At 39.8% G+C, this 13,499-nt stretch overlaps 1 protein-coding gene across 1 annotated transcript in view; it reads right to left on the bottom strand.

Moving 5' to 3' along the window:
- Positions 1–152: 152 nt before the first annotated feature.
- The window catches only part of LOC145418028 (uncharacterized), a 35,665-nt gene continuing 22,318 nt past the window's right edge, over positions 153–13,499 (bottom strand). The window contains exon 4 of the mRNA XM_080286562.1: positions 153–250. Within this exon, the coding sequence (XP_080142688.1) occupies positions 153–250 (98 nt within the window). The remainder of the gene's footprint in view (positions 251–13,499) is intronic.

The raw sequence follows: 13,499 nt of genomic DNA, 5'->3' as shown, positions 1-13,499 counted from the left end.
AAATCTATACAGCGCATTGCAGCTTTGTGACTACTTGGCAGCAGCTACTCATGCTTAACATACTAAGTGAGGGAGCATGTCATTAAGCCTATAAATGCCCATGAGTGCACTCCATGTGTTGAGCCCAGTGCCTAGTGTGTTCGTGTGGATGTTCAGCCGTGATGGGTGATGGGCAGACCAGGGTAGCGCCGTCGGTACACGTCCCAGATGCCATCCACCAGGTTGGCGTGGACGTGGGGTACGCTGTGGTCTGCAGACAAAATAAACATAAAATTACAGTTACTGTTACCAAAAACAAGTTAAAATATAAATCCCCGCTACCCAGTAAATAGCTGGAAATATTAAACCATATAACTCCTTGTTGATTGTATGAAATATTCAGTTGGTATTCTGTTGGTGATGTATATGCAGTATATGGAAAGCAATTGCCTGCAAACTGTAATAACAGAGTTGAATGAGGAGGCAAGTTATGAACTTTCAACACACCATCCCTGAATGGCACCTTAATAATTTCATAAACAGTAAGAATGTCCCCCTTGATAAAAATAGGCCACGCATGCCATACTATCTAACAAAGGGACAACACGGTACTTGACTAGCAGATTAAACATTTATTTTTTTTCAGAGAAGTGAGTAGTTGATTTTGATGACGGCATACCACTGTGAAAAATTACTATGTGCCAAGAGCGTAGATTTTTCCCAGGTTGGCAACCCCTGATCTAGAGTTATGTATGCAGCACCAAGAATACTGACAAATTTCAGTGTCGTATAATGGCGTCCCATCATGGCGTGCAGAGTATGCATGTATTCTAAGAGCCAGTCATCCAGTCCGCGGAAACCCTCTCCTTTTGCTCTTTGGTATGGTAATGTACTTCACCAACTCACTAAATAATCTCTTACGTGAGCAATAGACTCAGCTTTTACCAAATATTACAAAATGTGTTTATAACAGTTCCATGATCAGAGGTGAGACTCATACTATTTTCTTTCTTTCATTTTTTAATTTATACAAGTGTGCGACAGGTGCTCCTCACACTGACATACAATTGTGCTCGAGGAGCCTCATCTCGTGTGACGTAAGAGTGACTTCATTTTCATTTTTCACATTTATTTTTGATATGCAAGTGAATAACCACAAGGGATGTGTCATAATACCATTGCATTATTGAGCCATTCACATATATTACTGATGTGTCCCACTGCTCTCCCTTTCCACCTTACCAAATACATTCATAGAGTTAGCCTCACTTTCTACTTTCTCCACATGAGCAAGCCACATCAAGGTCCTTCTGACACTTGCCAGCACATCTGTCAGCACAATAATTCCCCTCAAATCCCTCATTTGTTTGTCTTATCATGTAACTCCTCAAGCTCCTGTGGATAAAGAGCGGAAGATCAATAAAGTCACGTACAAAGAAATTCAGACTGCTGTTTCTTGCTCCTGCCTGGGATCGAGCTTAAGTTCTTTCGAACACCAGATCACTTATCTAACCATATGACCCCAGCGTGCCAAAATGAGTGGGATTCAAGAAAATCTATGCTCTCACAGGAGGCAACACTCCCAGTCACTTAGAAGTCAGCGCCTTATGCAGTTCCTTTAGTTGGATTTGACCACTTCGGGTCAATTTAAGTATAGTATGTGATCTTCCTTAAGTGTCAGGGTATATTAGTGTGATATACCAGGAGGGACAATAGAATAAGCTGGTTCGAGCAACTGCAAGTTAACATGGATGAGCAGAAGGTCGCCTTGCAATGCAGAGGCTTTACATTACAAGAACAGGTGACTGGTGGTGTACTGTATACATGTACAGTTGATTAAAAAATTATTGGTGCATCGTGTGTTCATAAGAGCCTGCCATCACAGACAACTGATACCGCAAAATGTCCACTCGTCCTACCCTACGCTGGCAGCTGTATTTTCACGAGGAGGACGGCTATAGGCGGCCGTCCTCTTACAACATGATATCCAAAGTCCATGTGCTTTTATTTTCACCCTTCTGACTTCAAAGGAGGAATATGCAGTGTCATGCTCCCATTCTTTAATAAAACAATATCAGACACGAGTTCGATTCCTAGGCCGGTCAGACTTTTAGATAAAGTTTGTTTCCCGCTTGTCCCTATTAACCCAACAGTGCACCTGGGGACCTGGCTCTTAAGTCCAATGTTGAGGGTCTTGTTCTAAGGAATCATTTGGACAACATAGACTGATTTTGTGTAAGGATTTTTATAGGCGCTGTTTTCACGGCTGGGAGTTTCTGTGCTATTGTAATACTTTCAGAAATCAGCTCCTCCACTATATGTATATTTTTAATACTTTCAGAAATCAGCTCCTCCACTATATATATATATATATATATATATATATATATATAGAGAGAGAGAGAGAGAGAGAGAGAGAGAGAGAGAGAGAGATACATACATACATACATACATACATACATACATACATACATATATACATACATAGATACATAGATAGATAGATAGATAGATAGATAGATAGGTAGACAGACAGATAGATAGATAGATAGATAAAACAAACGAATGATAACTTGTAATAAAAGCATTGCTACTGATATATACAATGAACATCTTTATTGCGCGTGTATTTGCCCGTATTATTGTATTCCTGTGAATAAAACAGGCTATATAAAAGTAAAATATGATAAATGCATGAAGTACTAATTCTGCAAGGAATTACTCCCCCCTTCTTTTTGAATATATATATATATATATATATATATATATATATATATATATATATATATATATATATATATATATATATATATATATATATATATATATATATATATATATATATATATATATATATATATATATATATATATATATATATATATATATATATATATATATATATATATATATATATATACAGTATATTCCAGACGTATTAACTCAAGGTAGGAGACTCTATCTGAAGTGAATGTGTTGGATATAGGATTCATATAGCTTCCCAGTGTCAGTTCTTTCCCTAGTTTCATAAGAATTTTGTGAAGGTACAATTAGAGAGCTCTGATAAGACGACATCGTAAATAAAACGGTTATAAAAATTCTGCGAGAAGGCTTAGCATTTATACGTATCGACCACACGATGGTCATAAAGGCCATTTTTTTTCCAAGTCCTGTTCTTTGGCCGGGATGCGATCTGTAGTACTGGATGATACAGCCAGGTCCCCGGCTGTGCTGCTGGGTGAACGGGAACAAAGGAGAATAAGTAATTCTATCCAAGAGTCTGACCGCCCTGGGAATGAAACTTGGTTTATTCTAGCTGTGCTGGCTGTGTCAACCCATCCACCATCAACTTCCTCATTCTGCCGATTGAGACAGTTTAATAGTTAACCATGGCCTGAGTGAATTAAGCTGGGATGGTACGCAAAAGAAGTCAGTCTAAGAAATGCAAACCAGCAACAGCAAATGAACATATATGGCAGTACTGCTTTTTAACCTGTTGAGTACGAGACGTATTATTTTTTTCTTTTACTGGTGCCATCTTCAGAGGATTTTATTCGGCTTAAGCGGGACTTTTGGATCTGCTGAGGGAACTGACTTAATTAACCTTAATTAACCCCTGCACAACTAGAAAGCCTTTCTCATTTACATTGCATACAGTAGTCTGAGTCACCTTGAACCACCGAGCTGCAGTGGGTTGGTTAAATTAATCGTTTGGCGATGCGTGTGTCCGAATCGTACCAAAAGACACTTAATCATTAATAGTATTACCTTTCAAATATTTGTACCATGTCGGTTTGATGACATAATGAGACTGACAAGGAAAACATAACCACTTCAACACTTCTACTCCTTTCTCATTGGTACTTCGCCAGCATGGAGAATGTTTCATTGTGGCAACCACCCTCTCTCCGAGAAGATGGAGTTTTGCACTGGACCTAATATTACAAGCGTAGTTACAGATACACAAGGAAAGAGTTGAAGTACTGTGCAACACCTGACTGCTACATTCATCCTTGGATTCACCAGTTGAAGAATCACTGTGATAGAGTATGCGGAATAAGGAAGAACTTGTGAATGGAGGGGTCGAGGTTTTTACGCTTGGTTGATTTTCTACGGGTGGTTGTGTGGCGTGCGAGGAGGTGGTGGGAAGGGGTGGGGGGCGTCTGAGGGATGGTGAGGGGGAGACCACAGGGGAACGGGGAAGGAAGTGTACTGTGATGACAAGGTGTGTGTGTGTGTGTGTGTGTGTGTGTGTGTGTGTGTGTGTGTGTGTGTGTGTGTGTGTGTGTGTGTGTGTGTGTGTGTGTGTGTGTGTGTGAGAGAGAGAGAGAGAGAGAGAGAGAGAGAGAGAGAGAGAGATATGAGTTAGAAGGATAATGATAAAAGCCTATCAACTGCACGTGTCGTTAAGGTGGAAAATTGTGCTAAATGAAAATCTCCCTGGAACACAACCTTTAGTAGTCGATGTTTCAACACAGCACTCACATGTACTGCTGGGTGGACAGGGGCGAGGGGGACGCTAACGTTATTCAAGGGTCGGACGGGCCCACTCGAGAACAAAGTCGGATTCTTCCAGTTGCGCTGGACGTGCTGACCAATGCTTCACGGATTTTCCCCTCAATGGGGTGGACCGTGAGGGACGAGGGCATGGGGCATGGGAGATGGGGAGGGTGATGGTGGTGTTTTGATCAAGGTTCGATAATTAACAATCATGGCAGTTTGAGAATCGATATTGTTTTATAAGGGCTTTGGTCCGTAACATTAAACCTGAGTACACGTAGGTGTGAGCAATCTCTTAATTCAGTTTTATAATCATTTATGGATCATCTATAATTGTTCAATCTGATCAGCCTTCATCCCATGTTTTATAATTTAGTCAACAACGATAGAGACAGGTCAGACATATTCTGTCATAAATACTCGTAGTCACCGACAAAAACTGCGGGCTTGTCCCCAGCCTGGCGCTGTTAGTTTCAGTAATACGGTGTTTAATGGTGGAGGAAGTGCAAGCTATGTACAAATGGTCGTGTGCCGCATAGGTGTAACAGCTCTGGGTATTGTTGCAACTGTGAATGACGTCAGAACTTCGATATTATTATGATTTACTCTCAGCTGAATATAATCGTCTATCGTTAGCTAGGGTAGAATACCATAGTTGTCTCAACCATATGAGCATAATGATATCGCTGTTAAAGTTCAGCCTCTTATGACATACCTTTACATTAATAAGATCATCTGGCGCAAACTGGAAAAAAAACAAAAAAAAAACATACAAGAGAAGACGCGAGGATGAAAGAATCTGCATGAAGCAGTGGGTGAGGGTGAACTGCTGCTTAATCCATCATCCACATAACGTATTTTTCATTTTATTCTTAGTACCTTCGGACGATTTTCTTCAGTCTATTAGGAGACGGTTTTCGAGTCGGAAGAGTTGGATACAGCCTTCAGTGAGACCTTCACTGACTGAGATCCTTCCCAGGTTAAGTTAGTCTGAAGATAGCAACAACAAAGCAGATAATTTCGCTGCCATTTTAAACATCTTTAGTAATTTTATGTCACATGGGAACAAAATAACGTGAAAATTTCCGATGCCATGATTAAGGGGAATATGTATGTTCAATGCCAATGCTCAAAGAACGTTAAGAATAGATAAAATTTGTTCTGTAACATCTTGTGTCAACCGAACTTGATTTCTGATAAATATTGTGGTGTTAACCCCTTCAGTCTATTATTTTAGTTTATTCCTGTCATTTCCAGATGATTTTATCTATCTTAGGAACGACCAGTCATAAATGTTTAATGCAGGTTACATCACACCCCTCCAGTGAAAGAAATCCCACATAATCAAAGTATAAGTGTGAGGAGATACCAATCTATCTATCTATCTATCTATCTATCTATCTATCTACCTATCTGTATTTATCTATCTTTCTATCTAGATAATTAGAAAGACAGATATAGATACATTTATATATATATATATATATATATATATATATATATATATATATATATATATATATATATATATATATATATATATATGTAGAAGAGCCGTGTTGTTTGTTAGTTACTGTAGTTTGTTTGTTTGTCCTTCAATCACGCCCAAACCAAGGGCCAGAGACCCCCAGACCCATATATATTCTGAATCAGGGTGACCCAAGGATGGTTTTAGAGGAGTCAAAAGCAGAACTGGATCATCTGAGGTCAACGGTAGAGTGTTCGCCCATTTTGGCCTGAGCAACACCGGTACCCCTGCAGCCTAATTTTTTATGTGAGGTTGACCTCCGAGGTCATTTGAGGCCACCAGTCGGAGGTCAACTGAGGTCACCGGTAATAGTAAACAAGTGTGCACAAATACTGTGCGTTAGTCAGCGAAAGCTGAAATAGAAAGTTCCTGGACCTCTTGTAATCCTTCTTCAAAAGCATAAGAGATGCACATGGTCTTTCTGGAGTAGAGAGATTGAACAAGAACAAATAGGATTAGAGTGTTCGTATTTTTGGCCCGGCAACACCGGGTACCCCTGTTAGTATTATTATAAAACAACGTCCTCTGAGTGAAATGGAAAACATGTTGGTGAGTCTGGTCAGTCGCTGACTTATTTTATAAATTATTCTTGCAATTTCACTTTTCGGCTGACTTTTTGATCTGGAGGAGTTTTCAGTATATAAGTTCTTCTTCCCAGAGTCGAGAAGAATTGCCTGTTTCCAGAAAAAAAGCAAGGAAAAAAAAAAGAAGTATAGGAGCTGAAGGGGTTACTGTAGGGTCAGCTGTCTCTGAACGCTGTGTTATAATTACAAGAAATGCTTATGTATTAACGCACCTACGTCCATTCTCAAGTTTTTTTGTTACCCTGCTGTGCTGGGTAACACACACACACACACACACACACACACACACACACACACACACACACACACACACACACACACACACACACACTTCTATCCATCTATTTATATCTTCATCTACATCTAACTCTGTCTATATCTACATTCTACCTATGTGTTTATCCATCTATCTATCTGTCTGTTTATCTGCCTATCTATCTATCTATATCTACATCTATATCTGTATCTATCTATCTATCTATATCTATCTATCTATCTAGATACATCCATCCATCATCCAATCCTACGTTGCCCCATGAGGAGCGTAGGAGCCCGGTGCTAGGCAAGTTGGTCCTGACATTTAAGATGAGAGTGACCAGCCTCACTCATCCCTGAGTGGCATTACGTGAGCAATAAACCCCAACCATCCCTTGGATATAAACCTTCACCGGTTCAGTCCGACTGGAGCGCCTTCATTACCCACTAGACCACCAGGCACCATAATTTCGTTATTTATTTTTTTTTTTTATGTGTCCGACTCTGGGCAAAGGCTGCAGGGCCTATTTCTCGGGGGCAGTGACCCATTCCGAGGCCCAGTAGTCCTCCTACACCTCCACATGTCACCACTTCGGCGCTAACACCCACCTTCCATATTGAATACATGCTAGGGCTGTCTCATACAGGACTGGTGTATTGGTATTAGCTGGGGTGTTTTTACGACATGTCGGCGGGTCATCTGGTAGGTCATGAAAGTCTGCTTTTAGGAGATTCAAATCCTTAAACTGTTCCCTGCCCCAGCCGGGATTCGATCCTGGGTCCATTCGGACTGCAGGCCGCCTCTCTACCGATTCAGCCACCGCATCCAGCTTAATAAATGGTTTCCTGGTGTACAGGCAACCATTTGGCTTGACACACAGTGTAGAGTCACCCACAGGCAGAACGAGGAAGAAAAAATGAAGGAAAGACAGACGAAGGGGTGTAAAGTCACACGTAGGTAGACGGCCGAGGAAAGAATGAAGGAAAGAAAGACAGAAGAGGATGGAAGGACAGAAGGACAGAGGAAAGGGCCGACACCGGAGAGCAGCTCTACATCTAGTGAGTGGATGGCGCCCCCTCCTACCACAAAGGTATCTATCTATCTCTCTCTCTCTCTCTCTCTCTCTCTCTCTCTCTCTATATATATATATATATATATATATATATATATATATATATATATATATATATATATATAGTTATAGTTATAGTTATAATTATTTTAAATAATATATATATATATATATATATATATATATATATATATATATATATATATATATATATATATATATATATATATATATATATAAGTATATATATATATATATATATATATATATATATATATATATATATATATACATATATATATATATATATATATATATATATATATATATATATATATATATATATATATATAGTACTTAAAAAAATAACTTCGGAAGTGATACTTGCAGAACCCACTATTTAGTGGCAATTAATGAAAAACATAAGAATATAATATTCAGAGGTTGCTCAAGCACCGTGCAAATTAACCATGTACGTGTACCGTCTTAGATATAAGGATGTTGTACTTACCCAATGTGTCTATGTCTTATCATATTTCAATCTTATTTGTTTGTTTTGATTTTTTTTTTTTAACGAATGAAAACAGTTTATTATGTTCGTGTGTGCTTTCAGGATTTGAGATTCAGAGTTTCCACAAATGGCCACTGGAACTCGTTCCAAGAAGCAGATTTGGCTCGTTGTATCACCCAGTAGCTCACTTCCCAGGCAGAAGGTTCCATCGAGGGGGAGAGATGCTAAAGTTCTTGTTCCATCTTTATTGTGAAGAAAAAGGAATCCTGACTAAATGCATCATCATTACGTCCAGGACAGTGATGGAAGTCTGGCTCAATGAAAATATCCCGACGAAGTACGAACCCGATGTCTGCAAACACTTCATCTTCTGCATAAAGAATGGCAAGGTCTTCCAAAGATCATCTCAAGGGTGAGTGACACAAACTTAGGAAACCAAACTCAGTTCAAGGCGAGTTTACATAACCTGTTTGATATAGCACACAGGAATGCACTCTCATTCACCAGTATTCCTGAAGAAAAGAAATTTTTTGATTGCCCTACGAGAAACATGTCGCATGGATGGAAGCCTAGGGTTAAAACGCAGCCAAAATGGCAGCCAGGAAGTAGAAACGAACAAAAGTTGTGACAGACATGACAGAACAAGAAAAAAACACTCAGATGTGTTAGTACAACTTTACAGTCTTCATCTTGAAATGAAAGAGAAGAACCCAAGCCAAGGTTTGAGCAAATGCCAAATCATCAGCCAAAGAAAAGCAGGGGTACAATTGAAATAAGTTCTGATGTTGCAACAGCTTTGGATTGTACTCAGACAAGTGATAGGGCAGCCAGCTATATTCTTATTCCGTTTACTCTCCAGATGGGACAGGATGTGGATGAGGTGTGTCTTAGTCCAAGTGTGATTCGCAAAAGTTGGCTTCAGTACAGGGAAATTCTCGATTACCACACAAATCAAACTTGTCCTGCACTGAAATAGAAAATTATTGATGGATTTGACTGACAGAGAAATCACTGACAGCTTGCAATTCTTGTTTCAGGGGATAAAGGATGCAAACTGCTTGCAGTCCCAAAGTTGACAAATTCTAAAGCATCTGGAACATAAAGATTATCACTGAAACGTTGGATAACTGAGATCTACGAGTGAGAAACAAAACTTTGTGCTTTGACATGACAGCTGTCAACAGAGGATATCGTGCTGGTGTGTGTGTTCACAGTGAACCAAACATTGGAAGAGATCTCATTTACTTCGTATTCTGGAACTTCTTCTTGAGGCTGCATTCTTTGCAATGGTGGACGAAGGTTAATCAAAGAGCCATAGCATTATAATCTTTGAGACATTCAGCAATTTACGGACAACTCTGGGCATACAGGCTTGCAAAGCAGGCATTACAAACCAGAGACAAAAGTTCTCCAATCATGGTCCAGTGAAATTGTGCAACACACACAGCAGCTCCTTCAAGAGATACATCCCCTGGATGACAAAGAGCTTCTGGAGCTTGTGGTTGTTTTCAATGTAGGAGAGCGTTACGGAAGGACAGATGTGCGGTTCATGGCTCCAGGTATACTACATTGAGCTCGATGGATGTCTCCTGCAATATATGCCCTAAGGATGTGGATGCTCTGCACGCAGTTACCTAAAGCTCATTCCCAATCGCCATCCACATTTGCAGGTTCATCACGCAGTGAATTCAGCTGGACGGGACTAAGACACTTCTGTCTTTTCGTGCCAAAGTATCATATCCATCCCTGATTCTCTGCCCGCAATTCAGCACCTGCTCCATAGTATGACCTGCTACTTCTTAAATATCTGGAGAAATGTGAAATTCTTGTCCTTAGCACTGCTGCATTCAACTGCTTCAGTCATTTATGGTGCCTTTCAGAGGCGATTTAATTGGCACTCTTCAAGCTATCAGTGGAAGTCACTGAGAAGCGGTGCATGGTTGACAACATTAAAAATGAAATATACCATCAGGCTGATTAAACACCTTTAAAGCCCCTGTCACATATACACAACTCAAGGGTCGACCGGGAGGGACTCAAGGTCGTGTCCAAGTTGGCTCCCACACCTCCCAACTGGCCCCGAATCTGCTGTGCTCATGACTGCCTAATGACCGCATCAGGACTGCCTCACGACCAGTCATGATGTCCTCAAGAACGCAACAAGATCACAAGGCGACCGCGAGGTGTCCATGAGGCGACGGAGCTATGAGTCTTCAAATTTGAAATTTTAACGAATTTTTTTCAGCCACGACCGTGCCACGACCGCCCAAGAATGCAATACGACTGTCTGATGCATTCGGGGAATGCATGACGACCCCCCCGACCCACTCACAACCCCCCCACGACTGACCAGATCGCCAACCATGCCAGGTACCCACCAAGACTCTTGGTGCATTCTTTGTGCAGTCTGGACCTGGGCATAGCCCAGTCGTCATGTGGTCTTGTTGCAGTTGTCACGTGGTCGTGAGCCATGATTCTGAATTGCTGACTGGACTGTCAAAATGCATTGCATGGTCATCTTGGGGTCTGGGGGCGGTCTGGTCGTGGTCTGGGCACTGTCTGGGTGCGGTCTTGTCGTGGTTGGCGACTCGTTACATAGTCGTAACATTTTTTTTTGTCGGCGACTGCATCATGACACACAACAATCGTATCACGACACATCCAATTGAGCTAAGACTGCTTCAGGGCTGACCTACGACACTTCCGACTATGAAGCAACTGTGACACGAATTTTGCCAAGTCGTGAGGCTCGACAAGTCGTCCCAGTGGCTCATGACTGTCCTCAAGAGTCCGGGCTTTGTCGGCGAATCAAGGAATGATCGATGAAAAATTGTGTTACAACCTTCAGTCACGCCGCACTCGGCCCTTGAGTCATGTATGTGTGACAGGGGCTTCAGAGTGAGACCTTATAGCCACCTCGCAGCTGGGGGTCTAAAAGGTGTGAAAGCATCACATTATGTGATGTTTCTTTTCAGATTCCCAAACCCCAACCCATTGCAATGGGGGCACCAGTGAAGTTGAGGGCATCATCTTTTCCAATACATTGCTTCTAAACTATTAGGGCTAGAAGGCTGCAGTTTGCTGTACATCAGTTATTGACCTATATGAGGGATTGTTTGTGTATAACAATCAAATTCGGTTCATTCGCTTTTTATTTAGAGATATTTTTGTCAAAAATCTCTAAAGTAATACATAACATTGGGCTTGCTATGTGGCAAACTTATCATAAAGAGTTTCTTTACAGAATCTCAAATACGTTTTATGATTTTTGCATTAGAAGAATATTAGTGATTTTTTTTTTATGAAATCAGTGATTATTTTTTTATTTTAATGAAAATCTAAGTTCCCTATCTTACCAATTTCCTGGATGTTTGGTAAGCTCTGTACACCAAACATATCATTATACAAATATTCCAGTCCGTGATTTTATAATAAATTCTAAAGTCTTTCCAGTGGTACCTTTATTTTTTCTCTAGCATTATTAGTTTAGGAGTAAACAGAGTTCAAAGTTTAAAAGCACACAGTTTCCAGAAATGACCAAAGTTATGAAAATGTTCCACTTTCTTTCTCTCTCTCTCTCTTTCTACTTATTATAATTGCATGTGATCTTCTGACTTTTGAGTTTTGTTGGTACTTGGTCCCCTCCCATTACTAGGATATAAGGCTCATGATACTTGCATTAGAAGAATATCATTTTTTTTTTTTTTTTTTATAAAAATTTAAGTTTCCTATTTTACCAATTTCCTGGATGATTGACAAGTTCTGTACACGAAACATATCATTATACAGACATTCCAGTGACAGAATTTATAGCAAATTTTATGTGCTTTCCAGTGTTACCTTCACATAGCGAGCCAAATTTTATAGCTAATTTAAAGTTTTTTACCAAAAAAAAAAAAAATCTGTAAATAAAAATTTAATTAACCGAATTTGATAAAATTTATACACAGACAATCCCCTCATATAGGTCAATACCTGATGTAAACTGCAGCCTCCTTGCCCTATAGTTTAGGAGCAACATGTAAAAAAAAAAGACGATTAACTTTGAAAGGTTTGCACTCGACCGCTTGATATGGGTGTACAAAAACGCCATTTTAATACACTTATACATTTCTGAAGATTATAATACTTGGCAAAGAGACAGGAAGGATGCCAGAAATTCCTGAAATTTCTCGAAATATTGGAAAATTTAAGATTTTTCTCTTCAGCAATGAAGATGATGCCCTTAATGCAGCCACGATGGTTGGCAGCCGTAGTGGCCGCATTAACTTAAGTTCACTGGCGCCCCCACTGCAGTGGGTCTGGGTGTGGGAATCCGAAAGGAAACATCAAGTAATGTGATACTCCTACACCTTTTAGACCCACAGCATCTAGGTGGCTACGAGGCCTCACTCTTAGTGTTTAATCGACCTGATGGTATATTTCAAAATGTCATTCTCTATTTAACATTAAATACGTTGAAACATCAGAAGTGCCTACGTGATGTATCTGGGGCCCCAGTACCTACTCTTATAGATAAACACTGACTGATTTTTGTTCTACCCGAACACCTGAATTTTTTTTTTTTTTTTTTTTTCAAGATTCTTCAGATCCCATCATCATTTCTGGATGTGGGCCCTTCTTACTGGGAGCAAGATGAATCATTCATTAATGCACAACAGCACATTTCCTCTCTCAATATTATCAACGACTGTGCAGGACAAAAGGTGTCACTCATTCATTCCTTCACCACAAGGGCCAGAGCAAAAGATAAGCAGCAGATATGTCACTCCTTCCAGGTAGTTGAGGCGCACAAGAGTGCATTAACAAAAGCCTCAGAATCTTTTCTGAAGAAGTGATCCAATTCTGTGTACTGTAATATCACTGTCCATATGTAAGTATCCATTTACAGTATTTGTTTATTTAAATTTTCTTCTTTTTCACAACACTTTATTGATAATTAATTTGTACTTTTGTAAGAACGGATAAAGGAAAAATGATAATGTAAGCTGAGACCTGATGAACACAGTAGCAAGTAATGATGAGATAAGGCAGACTTTAGTAGGTCATGCGATATTTGTGTGTGTGTG

Source organism: Coenobita brevimanus, chromosome 112, assembly GCF_032717465.1.
Source record: "Coenobita brevimanus isolate Jiangsu-jjx chromosome 112, ASM3271746v2, whole genome shotgun sequence".
Classification (NCBI taxonomy): domain Eukaryota; kingdom Metazoa; phylum Arthropoda; class Malacostraca; order Decapoda; family Coenobitidae; genus Coenobita; species Coenobita brevimanus.
Note: the sequence above shows the minus strand (reverse complement) of the source record. Positions and strands in the feature narration are given on the sequence as shown.